This window comes from Vigna radiata, chromosome 1 (assembly GCF_000741045.1).
Source record: "Vigna radiata var. radiata cultivar VC1973A chromosome 1, Vradiata_ver6, whole genome shotgun sequence".
NCBI classification, from domain to species: Eukaryota; Viridiplantae; Streptophyta; class Magnoliopsida; order Fabales; family Fabaceae; genus Vigna; species Vigna radiata.
The window spans coordinates 7082637-7102896 of NC_028351.1; the positions used below are offsets into that span (position 1 = coordinate 7082637).

At 32.1% G+C, this 20260-nt stretch overlaps 4 protein-coding genes across 4 annotated transcripts; 3 read left to right on the forward strand and 1 right to left on the reverse strand.

The window, feature by feature from the left end:
- LOC106756422 (myb-related protein 305-like) lies at positions 1-1625 on the forward strand. Its single transcript, XM_014638849.2, has 3 exons — positions 1-571; positions 705-834; positions 995-1625. The coding sequence occupies exons 1-3, from the start codon at positions 409-411 to the stop codon at positions 1623-1625; spliced, it is 924 nt and encodes a 307-aa protein (XP_014494335.1). The 5' UTR covers positions 1-408.
- A 1395-nt stretch (positions 1626-3020) lies between these two features.
- Positions 3021-5372, forward strand: LOC106775262 (40S ribosomal protein S7). The gene is made up of 6 exons (XM_014662363.2): positions 3021-3126; positions 3946-4028; positions 4135-4208; positions 4299-4422; positions 4698-4880; positions 5021-5372. The coding sequence occupies exons 2-6, from the start codon at positions 3954-3956 to the stop codon at positions 5138-5140; spliced, it is 576 nt and encodes a 191-aa protein (XP_014517849.1). The 5' UTR covers positions 3021-3126; positions 3946-3953; the 3' UTR covers positions 5141-5372.
- A 669-nt stretch (positions 5373-6041) lies between these two features.
- Positions 6042-9620, reverse strand: LOC106766289 (putative receptor-like protein kinase At4g00960). The gene is made up of 5 exons (XM_014651030.2): positions 9288-9620; positions 8099-8309; positions 7763-8000; positions 7536-7686; positions 6042-6523 (listed from the first exon to the last, which is right to left on the reverse strand). The coding sequence occupies exons 1-5, from the start codon at positions 9486-9488 to the stop codon at positions 6164-6166; spliced, it is 1161 nt and encodes a 386-aa protein (XP_014506516.1). The 5' UTR covers positions 9489-9620; the 3' UTR covers positions 6042-6163.
- A 3358-nt stretch (positions 9621-12978) lies between these two features.
- LOC106773490 (AMSH-like ubiquitin thioesterase 1) lies at positions 12979-19647 on the forward strand. Its single transcript, XM_014660178.2, has 14 exons — positions 12979-13428; positions 14439-14503; positions 14649-14724; positions 14808-14987; positions 15131-15228; positions 16079-16184; positions 16266-16312; positions 16584-16929; positions 17111-17200; positions 17647-17709; positions 17798-17872; positions 18106-18168; positions 18571-18623; positions 19162-19647. Exons 1-14 carry the CDS (start codon positions 13312-13314, stop codon positions 19334-19336), a joined length of 1554 nt encoding a protein of 517 aa, XP_014515664.1. The 5' UTR covers positions 12979-13311; the 3' UTR covers positions 19337-19647.
- Positions 19648-20260: the final 613 nt, after the last annotated feature.

Genomic DNA, 20260 nt, shown 5'->3' on the forward strand with positions numbered 1-20260 from the left:
TAGCCAAAATTCCAGTTATCAACTTATAACCTTTGTCTCTTAAGATAGAAGAATGATTAATATGAGTATGTGACTAGACATAAGCTGTAATTTTTTATATTCTTCTAGAAACGAGGTAAGATGCTGAACAATGAACCTGTCCAACTTTTAAAGTTTCATGGGGCAGAGACCGTGAAAAGTATATGGAAGCCACAATATGGAATTTGCAACAGCAGTAGCAGTTTTTTTCCTGTCTTTAGAAAAAAGCAACAAAGTTCATATTGTTCACGTTGACAAAATCCACAAAAATATATGTTACACTGTCAATAGATTCAAACCAGTGTACTTATATATCTGGCGTAGGCTGATTTGCATACTTATAATGACTCCCCTCTGCATATATATGCATGGTGTTTCTACTTTTGATCAATGAGACTTGCCATGTCTACTTCTTCAAAGAGCATCATCTGTTACAGCGAAGAAGATACTGAACTTAGAAGAGGGCCATGGAGTATTGAAGAGGATGATCTTCTTGGCAATTACATTGCCAATCATGGAGAAGGGAGATGGAATTTGGTTGCTATACGTGCAGGTAATCAAAGATAAGAATAAAAAGAAACCTTGTTGGTGGTAATCTATTTGGTATTTTTTATATTGTTGTGAACAATTTGCATGCTAATTCTGATTACTTTCTTTATCTTTTGTGATGACTAAATTTTCTCAAGGATTAAGGAGAACAGGAAAGAGTTGCAGATTAAGGTGGCTAAATTATCTAAAGCCAGATGTTAAACGAGGCAATTTAACCTCAGAGGAGCAGCTTTTGATTTTTGAACTCCACTCAAAGTGGGGTAACAGGTGCATATCTCATATTTACTTCTCTTTAGTGAAACTGTGCTTATTCAAACGCTTTTTATTGTTGAGAAAGAAGCAAAACGGGCCACTAACCATGTGCTAGTCAAATTCAGAATAATATCCTTTCTTTGGATTCTTATTCCCACTTATGTGATTGTTGTAGGTGGTCAAAAATTGCACAACAGCTGCCAGGCAGAACAGACAATGAAATAAAGAACTATTGGAGAACAAGGATTCAGAAACAAGCGAGATATATGAAATCTGAGACACAGAGAACAACAGGATTTGTAGAATTTTTCAAGGGTCTACAGATGACAAGATGTCTTCATAAAGCACAAGAATCATCTCCTTCAGCCATGTCACTCCAAGACCAAGAAATTCCTATGCCTTCTGATGGTGGTTCTCACTATTCATCATTTGGGATTGAGGCAACACCAGAAACACAACATTTGAATCAGCATGAGCAGAACTCAGACTCTGAGCACAACAATGGTTCAAGCATTTCCAATTCAGAATCAGTAAATATCCAATATATGACTCAGCCTTTAGGGTGCACTACAAATCAATTCCAGGCCTTAGACAACTATGATTTTGGCATCTGTTCATATGATAGCTACAACATAGATAACAGTGCCTATGACATGGATTCATTCAACCTGGCAGCCACAATGGATGCTCAGAATCTGACACTCCCAGTTATTGGTTGCCAAATATCAGAAACCAACTCGCTAAATATGGAATCTGAATGCAGCACAAGGAGCAATGATGAATTATGGCAATTTATGAACATATAAATAAGAATATTTAGATTTTAGAGCACTCTTTCAAAACTTTCTTTCATATGTAGTGTTTGCTATTAGATAGATAATCAATATAAATGTAAAGACTAATTGTTTTATAATTTAAAGTACACCAGGATATGTTTCTGTTTTGCATATTTAACTTCTCTGAATTGAATACTGTGATGAGTGCATTTTTCGAATGAGTTGGAAATTTGAAAGGGCGTAGATATTCACAAGACCATAATATAAAAATTGAAAATTTGAGTGTAAAACCACAACACTGTCAAAGATTTCATAAATTTCTTAAATGTGCTTGAACAGTCAAGACTTGAATTTGAATCTAGGACTACAGCTGGAAGGGAATGTATACAAATTTTATGGACATTTCAAAATAACCATTTTTTTCAAACCTTGATCGGAAGATTACTTTTTCAGTTCAAGTCAGAGTGCAGCCACCGCCAACTTTGATGGAACAGATGATTCATCGAGAAGAAAGCGAAAATTTGCAAACGACTATGAAACATCTACTTTTGAAATCTATTCTCATAATTTTCTTCTCTGTACGGTCTTCGTAAAAAACCTTTTCCTTTAATTTTTCATATGCTGGTTGATGAATTTATTTTATTTAAATGTTTTTTTTTAATTTTTAGAAACAAGTCAATAATAAAGTATTGATATAATTTGATTATTCAATACATAATGTTCAACCAAATATACAAATATACTAATTTTTCAAAATTCTTATAAATAAATAATCAAAAGTGTGTGGATTAATCCCAAAAAAATTATTTCAGTTTAACCGATATTATTGAATATAAATATAAATATAAATATATAACTATATTATATATTTTTAAAATATAATTATCTCTCTTAAAGAATTTTGTAATCTAAAAAAAATATTTTACTAAAATCCAAACACTGCATGTATTACAAAGAAAAAAAAATCATATAATGTTACTTTTTCCTCTGGTTACTGTAGTTTCACAAAAGGAATTTAGAACTTACACTAGAAAAATATAAGAAAAATGACATTTTAACACCATTTTTTGACACTATTTTGACACTGCACACATGTCAAAATGTGATAGAACGATTTTAAATTAAAAAAATTGAGACAGGAGTATATTTGGAAGAGAAAAATCAAAGTTTGTTTTTTAATTTGAAATCGTCCAACTACATTTTGATTCATATTCAGTGTCAAAAAATTGTGTCAAAATATCATTTTCCAAAAATATATTATGAAATTACAGTGTTCCTAAAAAAACTTACATTTTTCACTTACGTTAGAAAAATATTAAAAAAGAAAAAATATTTAATCGAACGGCTAGGATACATAGCTTCTCTCACGGAATCAGAACCGTACATGTGTGCTAAGCACTCTATCTGAGTCGCTCTTTAAATCTTTAAATACTAAATTTATTGACTCACATTAGGGTTTCACTGCAGGCGAAAATAGAGCAGACTCACTCTTCTGCAGCGGCACTCGGTGGCTTTCATCTTCTTGGCTAAGGTAGGATTCTGATACCCTTTTAGAATTTGAGTCACTCTGCAAATTCTTCACCAAAATCAGCGGGAACGGAATACAAGTTCTCTTTTTTAGGTTTTGTGTAATTGCTGCTATGGAAAATCGATCGATGATTCTGTTTTGTATTGTTTGGATAATGGGGAACTGACTTTAAAAAAAAAAGGTCTTTTTTTTTTCATTTATATTTTTGTATTTGTATTTCTTTTAATGAGATTCTGAAACATGATGCACCTTCAGCATTACCTCGTGGTGATGATAATCGTTGGTTTCTCCGAGTTTAGTTATATGTAACCTCAGATAAGTGACATGAATCTCGGTCTTAATTGTTGTGTCGCCCTTTTTGAGAACTAGTCGGTGTTATAAGCTTTAGCATTGGTTATTTATCTATATGTTCGTAGGTAGAGTTCTTCTCATCTTCATGATATATTGTTTCAACGAGATTAGTATATCATTGAACTTTCTGGCCAATGTTTTAAGTTTTACAATCGGTTAACCGATGGGGAAAAGTGGACGATTGTTGTATCGCGGAGGTTGTTGTTATCTTCACAATGCCGAGAATATTTGGCTTATTCGTGCTGAATGTGTTCTGTAATCTGGGCAGTCTGTTGATTAAAAATTATGAGATGCGACTGTGATTAGTAACTTGTTCTTCATTATTTTAGACCAGTGTAGCATCTAATACAGTTTTAATTAATCTATTAGTTGATGATTAGACTGTGCTTGTTGTGAGGTGATTAAGTGTTAAACTTTCATTTTATGAAGCTTAATCTACAACATTTATCTAATTCCGTTGTTTGTTTGCAGTTGTCAAGATGTACACATCAAGGAAGAAAATCCACAAAGATAAGGATGCTGAGCCAACTGAATTTGAGGAATCAGTTGGACAGGTTTATTTTGGTTCTTTAAACTGTTGTTGATGCTGTATGCTGGAGCTGATAATCAGTTTCAAGTGCAATGCTGAAATCTTGTATGTTAATACTTTGTTTGTTGCAGGCATTCTTTGATCTTGAAAATACTAACAATGAGCTGAAAAGTGACCTGAAAGATTTATACATTAATTCAGCTGTGTAAGAATGTGTTTTACTGGTTGTTTGTTGGCAGATAATGAATTCTTTGCTTGTCTATTAGTATTGACTATCATTTTTCATAATCTACAGCCAAATAGATGTTTCTGGGAACCGCAAGGCTGTGGTTATTCATGTCCCCTACAGATTAAGGAAGGGATTCAGGAAGATCCATGTCAGGCTTGTAAGAGAACTTGAGAAAAAATTTAGTGGGAAGGTAGGCAGAGTCTTGTCCATTTGTCCTACATATGAATTCAATAGATTAAAAGTTAGTATTGTTATCCATAATATCTGTTGTCTAGTCTTCATTTTCTTTTTCTTTTCAATATCTCGTATTTCTCTGTGGTCTTCAGTTGCTTTTCTTTTTAACTGTTTAGTGAATTATAAAGCTTAAATTAAGGTGCTGTGCAGTTAATGTGATGACATGATAAAATTAGCTATGAAATATGTGATACTTCATTTATTATATGTTAATGACTTTTAATCTTGTAGGATGTAGTCCTGATTGCCACCAGGAGGATAGTGAGGCCACCAAAGAAAGGTTCTGCTGTTCAACGTCCTCGCAGCCGCACACTCACTGCTGTGCATGAGGCAATGCTGGAGGATATTGTATTACCTGCTGAGATTGTTGGAAAGCGTGTTAGGTATAAAATTGATGGTTCCAAGATTATGAAGGTAAAGTTTATACCCAAAGAACTTCCGAAGTTACTTATTGAGTGTTTAATCCTATCTGTTGTTAACCGTACTACTGTGAGCATATGAATGTAATATCAGAAAATAAATACTTAATGCTTAAATTGTTCTCGTCTGGATAGGTGTTTTTGGACCCCAAGGAGAGAAACAACACTGAGTACAAGTTGGAGACTTTTGCTGCAGTATACAGGAAGCTTTCAGGCAAAGATGTTGTATTTGAATATCCTACATCTGAGGCTTAGGTTCTATTTGTAGGCTTTGAATTTGTTCCTCCTGAATTACATTACCCATGGTGGATGCTGGTTTTGTTGAGTTGGTTTTATTTCCGAATTTCCTTTAGGGATTTTAGAAAATACTGTTTCCTGGTTTATCAATGTAGAATTTGATTACCCAAATGATTCCCTTATTTCCAAGATTTTGTCAATCGGTGTTCGGTTCTGAAATGGAGGCGATTCTGTTTTTGTTTTGCTTGAAGGTTACTGATGTTTTATTTCGATAAGTTTCTTTATAAAAATGCATATTCAAGAGAAGCAAGAAAAATAAAGTATGGTTAATTTATTCCATTTTACACATTAATTAAAAATAAGCTTTATATGATTATGTAGTTATGTGAGTGTATGGATGCCAATGGGCAGGTGTAGGATTTGAGTATATAGATCTCCAACGTAAAATTTAATGTGTATGATTTTCGAGTATACCATGTCTATGCATTTTCTCTTATTGTCTCTTTAGTATGAGTTGTTTCTCAATTTAGTTAAATTGATAAAAGAGAATGAAGAATTGACAAAAGTAATAAGCACTTCTATTTTCCCGTGATTTTGAAGGACTTTTACTCTAAAACCAAAAATGTTTCTAAAAGGCGATTCATATTACGATGCAATTACATCCTAAATTATTTAAACTATCACATAAGCCCTTAAATTTCCCATAACTGAAGATTCTCATGCTTTTTATCAAAACTCTGTACAAGAGTATCCCTGATGCAGCAAAGCAAAAAGGCTTCTATCCTTAAATATTATCAAATACCCCAATCTATTTCTCCTTTCTTTACACCACCAAGCATATCTGCGAATAATAAATAGTTCTAATACTTTCGATATGTAAAGATTATTGAAGTGACATTTATCTTCTAAATAAAATACGTTCAAGAATCAACTCTGAATTTTGTTTGTCATCAAACCATTCCTCTATTAAGATAGCTACAGTAATACAAAAAGAATACCCTAAATAGAGCTTCTATTGCACCCTATACATTATGATGGAGGTCATCTGCCTTCATCAAAAGAAGAGGTAGATATTGAATTTCTAGAATAATCCTCTACAAAACTACCACTACCACCTGAGACCCTGGTAGTGTTACTAGCATTGGTATTGCTCAAAGCAGATGTAGTTGTGGTCCAACGTCCTGTACGACCTTGAATTCCAGGTTTACCTGGCCTTGGCAAAGTGAAGGAATCACTTGAGAGCATGAGATGAACAGCATTCATGTCAGGCCTTTCAATTATGCTTGCTTGGCAGCACAACAAACCAAGCTGAATGCACATTGCTGCCTCATCACCATTGTATTTGCCGAGGGTTGGATCAATCAATTCCATTAGTCTCCCTCCTTGATAAAGCGACCATGCCTACAATATTCAATGAAGAAAATGAACAAGTGTGAGTGAAATGGTCACATTATTTTTCTTAATGATTGGTTTGAGTGTATGTTTTGAAATTCATCCTCTGACCACTTTAAGTCAAATAACAGGGACTATACATGTCAAGGTCCCATATGTTTTGTTGTGCAGTTTCATACGTTAGATTTCACCAGAAAGATTTCAATACAAAAATTTACAGTTTGCCAGCAAAGACAAACCAAATCATACGATTGCAGATCATCAACGACATCTTTTTTTGTGTGTGTACAGTAGTCACCGTGAGGTTAGAACCCTTAGAACCCATAACAAATGGTTCCCAGAGACATCGGATCATAATACATAATCAAAAAATAGCAAAGCTGGCAAACAAATCCACGTCAAATGAAATATGATCATAATCACGATCACTTCCCCGACAAAAGTTGGTAAAAGGAAATATTGGCTTATCCAGAAAACAAAGTTGGGATTTCCGGCATGTGACCTTTATCCATACCTCAAAGTCATTTGAAATTTGTACCTTGATCATAGAATAAGATAAATTTTAACACGAGTGCTCTAGTGGACATGACTCCACTATTCTGGATTCCAGGTAGAAAGGGTTAAATCTATACTACTTCAATCCATGTAGGGGGAGAGAGCTTAATTTGTGACTAGAGTTGTGACCTACCCAGTTTACATTATCCCAAGGTTCACCCTTAAGCAGCCATAAATGGTAGCCGAGAAAGACTTGTGGAAGCAGTTGTGTCACAGAATTAATTCAGAAGCATGCTTGTTTGGGTAACCTTAACATATATAAGTGAATATCAAGAACAAGCATCATTACTAATGTAATGACACAAAAGTTTTCCATTTTATTAAAATCGTCAGCACAACTTAGAAAATATGCATTTTTCTTGGTAAAAAATATGTACGTTAATTAAACTATAACAAGAATCTAAGTCCATGAGAATAAGTTGTCCATACTAAATTTGCATTGATGTCTGCAATCCGATCAACTTACATAGCTCAAGAGATCTGCTTTTTCTGGTCCAAGTCGCATATCTTGGTTTTTTCTCCCACTAATTATTTCCAACACCAGGACTCCATAACTGAAAACATCCGTCTTCACTGACAGATATCCTCGCAATGCATATTCAGGAGCCATGTAACCACTGTATTCATCAAATATAAAGTGTAAGGATACCAACATCTGAATGACAAGCACCAAGAAGGGAAGAGTCTACTCACTGTGTACCGGAAATCTTAAATGTCTGTACGTGAGTGTCCTCCCCAGGAAACAGCCTTGCCAAACCAAAGTCTGAAATTTTCGGAATTAAATTGTCATCCAACAATATGTTACTAGCTTTAATGTCCCTGTGTATAATTCTTTCTGGTGCCTCTTCATGCAGGTAGAGAAGTCCTCTTGCCACACCAGTAACTATTCTGAATCGTTTTGCCCAGTCCAAAGATGAAGACTTCCTCTTATCTGAAAAAAATTGCCTTACAACTTTTGTCAATCATTTTCTACAAGCAACCACAAAACAAAAGTAAATAAATAGATGAAGAAACATCTCTTTTCAATACCAAACAGAAAGTGATCAAGACTTTTGTTAGGTAGATACTCATAGACAAGCATCTTTTCAGGCCCTTCTGCACAACAACCAAGTAATGTAACCAAGTTCTTGTGCTGAATTCTGAGTAGTAGCCTGACTTCGTTGGTGAATTCTTTAACTCCTTGCCTAGATTCCATTGACAGCTTCTTAACCGCCACTTCTTGACCATTTGGCATCATTCCCTGCACAAAGCATGCAAAGTATAATTAATTAATTAAATCGCCCTTCTCCGAAAAATTGTAAAAAGGGTATATTTAGAAATTGACTTGAAATAATACTTCAGTAATCTTACTGATTAATTTGCTTCCTAATCAAGCAAAAAACGTCATTTTAGCCTATAAACTTATCAAATGACCAGGGACGTTTTAGCCGTGAAATTTCAACAATAAGGACTACTGTCTCGTGACTGATCTTTGGTCATACAGTAACTAAAATCTAAAACGACACTTTTATAAGAATTCATAATTTTTAAGAATTTAACCAGAACTAGAATGCAACCAAGCTGAAAACATGTTTTACAATCATAAATTACCATGATAAAATCATTGCCTTGGGCAACAAGTATTTTAAAATTATATATAGGGTTATAGTTAATTGAAAACATAATTCACTCAGTACATTTTTCTTATATTTTAGTAGTACAGTAAGATTTTAATCGTTTTTGCATCCCACTCTGGTTTGTGAATTGGCTTATTCGTCCGAGGGGCATAACCTGGTGAGAAAAATAATTACTAAATATTTTTAGAATTGATTTGAAGGTGAAATTTGGTAAATCACTCGTATTTTGGTTTGTGAATTGTATTTTTATAATTGAGATTTTACAAATTAGTAACTATTTTAGTTCCTAGGTCCCACGTGTGCCAACAAGATCTTCTTCTACAGTTAATAGGGATGTCATACTTTAAGATTACAATTATGTCAATCCAATTTTAAAAGTTTTTGTACTTGTGTGATTTAATTTTTATACAGGTTGGAATTTATTGATCAGCCACCGACTCGTGATTGAGAACCGAAAAGGGAACTAAAATCACAAATCTACTATACCAGAACGTATAATTAATATTAAAATGGCAAGAACCTAGGACTCAATGTGAAAAAAATTTCGTCATGAAGCAACTAATTAGGTTTGGAAATTTGAAGAGGAGAAAGGGGTATGGTACCTTGAAGACAGGGCCAAAGCCTCCATGACCTAGCTGGTTGAGGCTGCTGAAGAAGTTGGTAGCGAGTTGGAGAGTGTGGAGGTCGAAAATCAGGTCCAAGGAGTCCGCTGGCCCGCTGTGATCGTCGTGGTGCTCGCCGCCGTCGCCGGAGGTTGCGCCTCCCTTGTAGAAACAGGGGCACAGCCTGGAGAAAAAGGACATGAGAACAACGTTGTTAATCGCGATTTCCAAGGTGGCAGCACTGACTATACAGTTGACTATGCTGTCCGGTCAGTGCAACGTTTCATGTTCCCTTCCGCAACCCATCTATCTCTCTCTGCTTTATTATGACGTTTTTCATATAACGAAAAATATTATATATATATATATATATATATATATATATATTTTATATATATATATATGAAAAATATAGATAATAATATAATTTTTATCTATTTTATATAGATAATGATATTTAGACAATTTTTTTTATAACATTCAAACATTATTTACATGTTATTTTATGATTAATCCAAAATTATTCTATAATTAATAATAATCATAAATAACACGTAAATATGTTTGGACGTTCTCTATGTATATTCTACTTTTAATATAAAATTATAAGAGAAAAAAAAAATGAGAATTTCTTTGTACGTAAAAACTGAATATTATGAATCCAGTTGTCCTAACTTGAATAGATAATATTTTTTTAATGATGATAATGTTGAGTCAGTCAAACACGGCAATTTCCCTCAATTGTCTTCCAAGTCATTATTATTGTTCTTCTTATTATTTTTTTATTTTCTTTATTTTGAAAATTTTTTTTACTATTTTAGTATTTTATCTAAAATAGGAGATGAGAATATAAATTTTATTTATATGTAAAGTATGTAATATAATACTGAGATTTTTATTTTGAAATGGTGTGATTTTATCATGTTTTTTTAAAAGGTATCATTTATTGGATAGTATGATTTTAGAATATGTAAATATAAATATAATTTAAAAAACATTAAAGATTCTTGAAGGAAAGATCGAATCAAATGAATTGATTGACTTTCACGATGTTGACCATTGAAGCTTGAACTTCCAAAGCGATTATTGTTAATGCCATGTGATTAAGATTATTAGTGGATGAAATAATGCTATTGGGGCTATGTTTCAATCCTCTAATTGCAATTTGGAAATATAATTAAATTATGAACACACTCGTTTGGTCAACATGTTTCTGGGTACTTTTTTTCTTATAAAGATATTTTCAACACCAAGTTGTAATTCTCCTTCTTCTTTCCCTCACCTCTTTGCTATTTCTTTATTGCTGTAATCCATGGACCACATAGTTAATAAAACAAAGAAGAAGAATTTTTCAGAGTCAATTATTATTTTTATATTCAAAAAGTGCTGGCATTGGAATTGGAATTAAAAGAATATATATATTTTAAAAAATGAATTTTAAATTTAAGTCAATTTTAAGACTTGTACGATGAACACACTTTTTTATTTTCAAATATATATTCAAATTGTGAGAATAAATATTAATAATGGTCATATAAAATAACAGGTGAAACAAACTATATCTTAAATACTATAATACTAATGTTGTCTTTTAAACCTACGAAATGCTTTGTCAATATTTCTTTTACAACATTTTAATATTATCTACATCGTTTTATTCTTTTATCGGTGTTTATAATAATAATAATAATTATTAATTATAAATTTATTTTGAACTAATTATAGAATAATAAGTAGATAGATATTAAAATTTTATCAAAATATCATTAACATTAAAGATATAATGAATGGAACAAAATTATATCTAATGTAAATAGTTTTAAATTGCAAAAATGTAATAATTTATTTCACATGAAACTCTTTTAAAAAGCATTCAGAGGAATGAGATTCATGATATGAATTTTATGCATATGATTAGTAAAAGTGGACTTTCAATTTTAGTGTTAATTATCAATTAGTGTTCCTTCATTAATGAAAAGTAGAGATTACTTGTTAGAACAACTCATTGTTTTTTCAACTAATACGAGCTTTCATAATTTGACATAATAAAGTGAAAGAGCAATTCCATTGAATTTATTTACCCTTTTAATACTTTAAGATAAAGATAAGAAGGTGAGGTTTATTAATTACAAATACCACAAGATTTTAATTAACACAATGTTGAATTCACTGATTCAATATTTGAATTTAATTTCGTATAATGTTTTTATGATTAATTAATACCTCTTCGTAATATATATATATATATATATATATATATATATATATATATATATATATATATATATTTTACGTAAATAGATTATTTTTATTAAACCCTGGTATTCTTTTACAGATATATTTTATATAATATTTTTAATATTTTTAACATGAATTCACTAGTACAAAAATCATATTTTATAACGTACAAAAAAGAACTATGACGTACTAGGTCTACATATTTTATGATAAAATGAATTGATTCATAGAAATTAGATGCAACAAACAAATATGCACATTAGATGGAAAACATTTAAAACTTGCAAGAAAAACAGCAACAAAAAATGATAAAAATAGGCCATAATGTTATATTCATCCATGCCAAACAAAAAGCAGATATACATACGATATGATACAGATAAACAACCATCCTGGAATTTCTATGAATCAATTCATTTTATGACATAAAATAAGTATATGTATGTCATAATTCGTTTTTGTACGTTATAAAATATGATTTTTGTACTAGTGATTGTCCCTATTTATTAAACTTAAAAAGAGATAATGGTGACATATATATATATTGAATATTGAACTTAAATAATATGGAGAGATCATTGATTTATAAATAGTTTACAAGTTCATATATTTAATCTATATTTTATATATTTCATAAAATTTTATCGATTATATTTGTAAGAATGATAATAAAATGGATTTGGATTGCCTATCCCATCTTATTTTTGAATTAAAAATTCATTTCTATTCTCACTCAATATTAAAAAAAATATGATTTTTTGTCTCATTTTTACTAAAAAAATGAAAGGTTAATTAAATATTTTTATGAAAAATAAAAATTACAACAAATAAACATCATTTGATCACGTTTTCGTATTTAATAACTAGATAAGAAAACTTACAAAATTAAGATAAAAAGTAATATAATTTTTTTTGTGTTATCCAACAAATTAAATCGTTATAATATAGTAAAAGATATTATATGTATCCATCCATATTGATGTATATATTCTTTTCAAAATAAAAATAAGTTTATATAATATCCGTAAATATGAGTTTATTAATGTATTTGTATTAAATTTTGGAAAGATATTTAATTATGATTAATTTCATGTCACTCATTCTCATTTCAGGATACATAATGTTAAATATCATCAAAATTTTGTGAAAGAGACATAATCCTAACTAAATCTATGTATTAGGTTTTCTTTAATTAATAAAGTCACACTTTTGATTAAAAAAAATAGAATATGCAATATATTGATATAACTCAATTTCAAATATGAGTATATGCATCGTAAATATAGATTAAAGTCATTTTAATTTTGATAAATAAGTAATTAATTTGAACAGGTGAAAGAGTTTATTTTTTTTAGTAATTTATTACTCACAAGTAATTATTAATTTTCAAATAATTACACATTTATTTTACTAATAACATGTTATTAAATATTTAATTGAGATTTCAGTAGAAAGTATTTATATGATGCAATATTTAAAAATTCCATTATAAAAAAAAAAGAGAGGAGAAAATAAGGGTATGGCGACGCGGAAGCGGCCAAACAGACCCTGAAGCAAACCCGCGTTTCCATATTTACCCTCACAACAATCCCAAATTTCAATTCTAGCATTCATTCACCTCATGGCTTCAACCCGATCTAATTTCTACACCGCCGTTGATGATCGATCACCGTTAGCTTCGTCATCCTAGCTTTGCGCAGTTCCGGTGTCGTCGTTTCGTTTGTAGGAAGAAAACGACGGCGACGACGGTGAAACGCTGCGTTGCGTGAAACGATAAGAGAAACCGATGAGGTCCTCTTCTTCGGATAGGATCAGCATCGCTGCCAGTGCTCAGAAACTCGATGTCGATAACCGAATCGCGCTGCGATTCTATTACCGCATCGCCGATAACATCCTCCGACAGGTCCTTTTCTTCGCCTTCCTGATATTTCAATGTGGCGTCCGGGAATTGGGACGAAGAATCCTAGGTTTAGATAGACAGCGTCTACTTTAGAACTTGTTTTTGTCTTCTAAGGAATATTTAACGATTTTTTTTCTCATAAATATATGCTTCCATTTCAATTCATAGATTTTACTGTTCGCTGATCGGGAAGAGAGGAGAGTAGGTTTACTGAGAAGTGCAATTTATATTAGTGAATGCGGTGCAATATTTTTGTGGGATAGAGGTGTCGATTTTTATATTTGATAAAAAAGGCAAGCATTTTCGTTCGTTTGGGATTTTGTGTAAAATGTCGTTGTAATATTTTAGAAGTACCCATGAAAGAGATTCGATGCATCAGAATAATAACAGGAATTAAAAGGGGGTATTTTTTGTCGTCCCCTTACTCATGAGTATAATCATTAATATGTAAACCATGTAACATGGGTTTATTCCTTTGATTATTTGACTCTACTAATTGCACACAAAGCTGACAGATTGGCTATTTTCTAGAGTTTACCACTTTTGTATGGACAAGAATTGAACTTAACTAGGAGTTGCACAAAAAGCTTTCGATTTTACAAAATATTTATAATTATTTAAAGATAGTTCATCGGTTAATCATGAAATACACTGTTAGATTTGAATGGGTAATGCAGGCATATTAGGTTTGTTCATCAACTTTAGTTATAATTTAGAATGTACCAAGGGATAGTGAATGCGATGATATTAGAGTGATATGAAAAATGACGTGCATGAATGCAACTGTCTGGTTTCATCTTTGCCTTTTCCTTGCACTATTGTTGCTGGTGATTGGTTTTTTCTTTGTCTCAGTAAAGTGTGTGCTTTTACTCATAGCTTGTGCTAAAATATTTTTTCCATCCTGGATTTTATTGTCATGCTTTATTTATTTATTTTTATTTATTTGTGTGTTCTTGACTGTTTAGTTGCACTGCCTAACCTTCAAGCTCAAACTATTGGTTTTAACTTTGCAGGCTGATATCTTCCGCGCAGAGAAGAATATTATTGACCTATATGTTATGCTTTTAAGATTTTCTAGGTAAAACATTTGTATCAACATTTGCATGTAGTGTTTTTGCCGTTCGTTGAATTGAACTGTTTAAAACATTTGGACTTTATTTTATTTGTTACTTTGTCATTGAATTGCGTTGAGGTGTCCTTCCTTTTATTTCGTTTGGTTTTAGTTTGGTGTCTGAGACAATACCACGTCACCGAGATTATAGATCATCTCCACAATGGCAGAAAGAATCATTGAAAAAGGTTAATTATTGGCACTCTTCTCCGAATGAAATTTGTTGCTATAAAATCTTGAGTTTAATCTGATTTTGAATTTCTTGGCACAGAAATTGTTAATTTCTTTGAATGAACTGGAGAAATTGAAACCAGTGGTCCAACAGAAAATCAATGAGCTTAACAACACTATCGCATACCAACAAAATGGGCGTGGAAATTTTAGTTCAAATAATTCACTTGATTTTTCACCCATGAAAAAGCAAACATCAGCTAGTTATGGCCAAATAAAGGTAAAATTTGTTGCATGAGAATTCACTCAAACTAATGTTGTCATTCATTAGTAATAATCTTTCCCTAAAATAATATCTTTTATGCTTTTCTGCCCCTTCTGAAAAGAAGTCTAGCATCCATATATTATTGTATATTTGACCAGGCAGCCAGACCTACTAGAACTGGGGAGCTTCTTTACCAAGGATCTAGGACCCAACAATTCTCTTATGTCAGGCCCGTGGAAGAGCATGTACGAAGACTGTAAGTATTGAACTAAAAAATAATGTACAATGGACTTCTTAGTGGTGGTGGTAATACTGTCACAGGTATTGCTTGTACATGTCAGGTTATTTTTTCACAGGAATGAAGTTAAGTGAAGGGAAGTTTTCCTTCATCTTTTGGTTGCTTTCTAGTATCATGAAAAAACTTGTTTAAAAGTCAAATGCTAGATGGATGGTCTTCATCGTGCAATATTAGTAGTATGATTATCTATTTATCTAAAGTTTTGTTATGCAAATAATTCAGGTTTAGTTGTTTCTTTTACATTATTGTGTTACTTTTTAATGTAAAATTTGACCCAGTTGAGTGAGCAGAGATTACACAGTTATAACATTTCCTTTTCCTGGCTTATAACCTGCTGCTGGTTGAAATACAATTTATCTTTGTTGAAAACTGGACAGAGTATTTGGGTTGTATTGCAGATACATTACGAAATTTTAGGATGTTGCTGGATATGATTTCCTGTTTCTGAATCTCACTGGAAAACCTTGAGAAAAGTTACGTTAATAAAAATACTTTAAAAAGTTAAAGAAGATAATTAAGTATATTTAAATAAATTAAAAAAACCATATACCAAATGATTGTGGAAATGTTAAATAATAAGAAATGGAAACACATTTGCATCTTCAAGAACTAGCAACCAGATACAGCAAGGTTTGACGACAGTTTTTGGTTTAAAAACTTGCTTTATTATATTTGACGTAGTAGCGCTGCTTGAAATAAAAAGTTTTAGTCTGTGTTGGTTTTTTAAATTAGTTCACAGATTACTTTGTCCTGCATTATTTTTTTTCGAAAATAAAAGGTCCCCTACATTTTTGCTGAACTTCTGTAGATCTCTAACTCTTCCACCTCCAAAGGAGGAAACTCTCTCTAGACATTCTATCCTTGGTCCCAATGGGTTAAAGGGGCAGTGGAGACCACCTTCCACTGATAAAGGGGTATGTTGTTTTGGTTCTGTATGTTTTAATTCTATTCTATTCGATGATTGTCCTGACTTTTCTGTCTGGATGTGGATGTAGATCAGGTATCCAAACAACATTGATCTGTCTCCTGTTGAATTGCCAAGGTTATTTCTTATTTTAAGTTTCTATTGTGCTTTTCTTTATTGTTGGCTTTCCAAGTTATTCTAAGAAAAGTGATTCGTATGTCAATGCTAACCATTTTTAAAATGATGGAACTATATTTGAAGTCATGTTTTAAAAGGATTCGTTTGGTTTATCAGAGTTCAGTATTTTAAGAACCAAGATTTTTGTCCATGATGCTTCTGGAGTTGGTTTATCTATTTATTTTTTATATTAATTATGTGATTATGTCCTACCTACTTTTGGAACATACAGCCTACAAAATCCTTCGGAACATGAATCTGTGAGTAAGAAAGATGATAGCATTGCGGAACACTATAAGTCAGATATAGATTCACTTGTTACCCAAAGTGAGGACTGCCAGCCCCAGCCTCAGCCTCAACTTCATGATCAGGAACCTCCTTCTCTTATTTCGTTTGAAACAACCGAAACAACTCCTGCAATAGAAGTTATCAGGCAGCCTTCTCCTCCACCTGTACTTGCTGAGGTACTAGATTTGGTCCCTGCAGCATCACCTTGTGTTCAGGAAGCAGGATGTAAGGCAGAGATTTCATCAACTGATAGCTGTGTTCATGCGGAGGCTCCTCTGCAACTGCATATTGTGAGTCAATAACACTTTCTTATCTATTTTTTGTGTTTTAATTTTAGGTTCATGTTTCTGGGGGTAGGCATAGTTAAGTCCGTGTTGAGTATTTAGTTTTTTCCAGTATGCGTACAATTTCTAAATTATTTATCATTGAATGAAGTTTAGTGTCTCTTACTAATGAGGGGTTCTATTTCAGTCAACTTCTTTGATGGAGAGTTTTATGAAGCTTGCCAAGTCAAATACAAAAAAGAATTTAGAGACTTGTGGAGTCCTGGCCGGTATGCTTGTAAGTGCTGCTAATTTTATTCATTTGCCTTAACATAGAGCTACATGCAAAGGTCGATTCAAAAGGGTCTCGGAATCCCAGAATTGGATTCTGGATTAACTGGCCTAGGAATAGTATACGTACAATTTAAAGTACGTATTTGTGCGTATATGCATATATAACTCATTGCCCTAATCCCTGCAACCATATGTGTGTGTGTGTGCATACGTATATAACTATCTAGTGTATGCATATGTTCTTGTGTGAATACAATAAATCTTCACTTTTTTTTACCTTTTCTGTTTGTTATGGGTCAACCGGACACATGCATGGTATTTATGTGTACTCCTTTGTAAAATTTTCCGAGGTGTAGTTGCGCTACAATGGCTTAGTCGCTCTAGCCTTCGATATTTTATGCTCAACTGTTAAGATATTGATTGGAATCTTGTAAAACACTTGATATGCAGAAAAACAGAAAATTCTATATCACTGCCCTTATAATCCCAAAGCAGGAGTCAACATCAGATTCTGTAAGATTTTCTTTCACCATACATATTTTGGAAATGCAATTACTATTATTCTTTAAACATTACATTTGTCATTGTTCTTCCTGAGCAGTGCCAGACTACAAATGAAGAGGAAATATTTGAAGTGCAGGATAAACGATCTCTTTTTCCACTTGGGTGGATCCATGTGAGTTTCTGAACTGCGTATGGTAGAAACTAGTTCAGTCCTGGAAGATTGTTTTTCTTCTTACTTCCAAAAGTAGATGATGAATGATTATGTAGAATGAAATTTGTCATTTTGTAAGCACATTTTCATCTGGTGTATTGAAGAAATACAATTCTTATCTGCATTTTTCTTATATTTTACTTTATTATTCTTCCATTGCTGTAACACTAAACTATATTATTCTTAATTGGCAGACACATCCTACTCAATCTTGTTTCATGTCCTCAATTGATCTGCACACCCACTACTCCTATCAGGTGAGAGTTCATGTTTTAATTAACCTCCATAAACATTCTTTGTTTGGCCTTTGGACGTCTACTTGCTTTGTTTAATGCGGAAATGGTTGAAGTGAAAACCGAAGAACTACTAGTGATAGGAGTATTTTATACTCTAGTTATATCTCTAAATTCTTGTACTGTTTTGTATTATTGTAGATGGCCATCCTAGAGTTGGTTTCTTTAACTTTATTTACAGATCATATTTATAATTCATGTGGAAAAGATAAAATATATATGAAACATGTTACATCCAATCAATCTCATACATATGACATTGTTTTTTCTTCTATTGTTTCTGTCAAAGATGGGGCTATCCTGTCAAACATGCATTCCGCATTTATTTATACTTTTATTCACATGTGCAAATTCTTGTTTCTTTAGATTATGCTGCCAGAATCTGTTGCAATAGTCATGGCGCCAAAAGATAGTACAAGGTAAGATCACATGTCAGACGACGTGTTTTTGATGAATTGAATGATAGAAAAAAGACATCTCAGTAACAGCATTATTGCTTTGGTCAAATTCTAAAAATGATCACAAGTTTGCTATATATACGTGACCTTATAAATTTAGGAAGCCCAAAGACATAATAGAATCTGGAAAGGAGGCAAAAACATTTTTTGGAATAACGTAACATGTAATGTTCAGCAGAACTCAAATTCTATGATAGTTCCAAAAAATAGTTAGTAATCCATATTTTAAAAAGGAGTAAAATATTTTTGCATAGAAAAAAAAAATACTTGAAAAGGATATAGTTACTTCCCTCTGTTTTGGCATATTCCTACTTCAGCATATTGGCCACCCCTTTGCCCCATAAAGCTGGAGATAAATTATCATATTTACCCAAGGTATTTAATTCCGGGCATTGTTTGATCATTATTTGAATTTTTGGTCTCTGAATATTAATGTGTCCTGTCGTTAAGATGTTTTCCCTACATATTTTACAATTACTTTTTCAATTTGAATGCACAGAAACCATGGCATTTTTCGGTTGACCAGCCCCGGTGGAATGTCTGTGATTAAACAATGTGATCAACGTGGCTTTCATCCGCACAGTCAACCTCCAGACGGTGGTCCTATTTACAAGACATGTACAGATGTATACATGAACCCAGATTTAAAATTTGATGTCATTGATCTTCGATAAGAGTTATTTATGCCATCATTGTTTATAGACCAAGCTCTCTCCTTTATACAAATAGGTTTTACTTTTACCATTAATTCAGCTGTGGCCATAAGGAATGTCCCGGCCGTGTTTGTAAAAAGAAATCTTGCTCTCTGGCTGTTTAATTTTTTGGGTAACATCTTTTTAAGTTTGTATTGCTGTGCTGCATGCATGGTCATTTCTATTGATGTCAAACTTGTGAACATCCTACCATTAGTTTCTGCTGACTATGCTGTTAAAATGCATATACCGATTTGTATCAATTATGATAAGAACTGTTATTCATGAGTTCATTCACTTATGAAATAGCCTTTTATAATCATTATAAAGTAACCTAAGAATGATGCATCTTCTGCCTCTAATGCTTGATGCAATCTAAAACATACGTTTCTGATATTTGATGATAATTTATCTTTCCTTTGAATTTTTCAGTTTAATGATGCCTTCTATTCGCCCATTTCCTCCTCACTTTTCAACTTCACGCAGATAAAATTTCATCAGTTTATATCTTAAAAAGCTTTTCATTTTTTGCACGTCCTACTACAGAAATAAGAATACTTTATTATTACTTGTAACTAAATTATCTTGTTCTTCGTTATTTATGTCTGGATCTTATTCTTTATTCTCACTTATATACTTTACATTTTCTAGTTTTGCACTGCTCTGAAAATGCATAAATTCTAGGACGTGTTTAAAAATTGTTATTTGAAGCAGAAAGAAACAAAAAAGCCAATTTATTTTTAAAATATTATTTGGCTAATTGGATGGGATGCTTATTTTTATTTTGCATACGACTCCACCAATGAATATGAAGTGGTATTAGCTTGGAATTTTTTTAATGATGCACTTTTATTTATGTTGCTTTCTGAATATAAAGAAATGTATTTTTATTTATTTAATTGGAAA

Excerpts from the sequence above, each read along its gene's own strand:
- LOC106756422 (XM_014638849.2), top strand. The coding sequence starts at position 409 with ATGAGACTTGCCATGTCTACTTCTTCAAAGAGCATCATCTGTTACAGC. Across the intron at positions 572-704 it reads TTTGGTTGCTATACGTGCAG|GATTAAGGAGAACAGGAAAG; the intron begins GTAATCAAAGAT and ends AATTTTCTCAAG. Across the intron at positions 835-994 it reads CACTCAAAGTGGGGTAACAG|GTGGTCAAAAATTGCACAAC; the intron begins GTGCATATCTCA and ends TGATTGTTGTAG.
- LOC106775262 (XM_014662363.2), top strand. The coding sequence starts at position 3,954 with ATGTACACATCAAGGAAGAAAATCCACAAAGATAAGGATGCTGAGCCA. Across the intron at positions 4,423-4,697 it reads AGAAAAAATTTAGTGGGAAG|GATGTAGTCCTGATTGCCAC; the intron begins GTAGGCAGAGTC and ends TTAATCTTGTAG. Across the intron at positions 4,881-5,020 it reads ATGGTTCCAAGATTATGAAG|GTGTTTTTGGACCCCAAGGA; the intron begins GTAAAGTTTATA and ends TCGTCTGGATAG.
- LOC106766289 (XM_014651030.2), bottom strand. The coding sequence starts at position 9,488 with ATGTCCTTTTTCTCCAGGCTGTGCCCCTGTTTCTACAAGGGAGGCGCA. Across the intron at positions 8,001-8,098 it reads TCTTGATCACTTTCTGTTTG|ATAAGAGGAAGTCTTCATCT; the intron begins GTATTGAAAAGA and ends AATTTTTTTCAG. Across the intron at positions 6,524-7,535 it reads AAGCAGATCTCTTGAGCTAT|GCATGGTCGCTTTATCAAGG; the intron begins GTAAGTTGATCG and ends TGAATATTGTAG.
- LOC106773490 (XM_014660178.2), top strand. The coding sequence starts at position 13,312 with ATGAGGTCCTCTTCTTCGGATAGGATCAGCATCGCTGCCAGTGCTCAG. Across the intron at positions 16,185-16,265 it reads CACCTTCCACTGATAAAGGG|ATCAGGTATCCAAACAACAT; the intron begins GTATGTTGTTTT and ends ATGTGGATGTAG. Across the intron at positions 17,873-18,105 it reads TTCCACTTGGGTGGATCCAT|ACACATCCTACTCAATCTTG; the intron begins GTGAGTTTCTGA and ends CTTAATTGGCAG.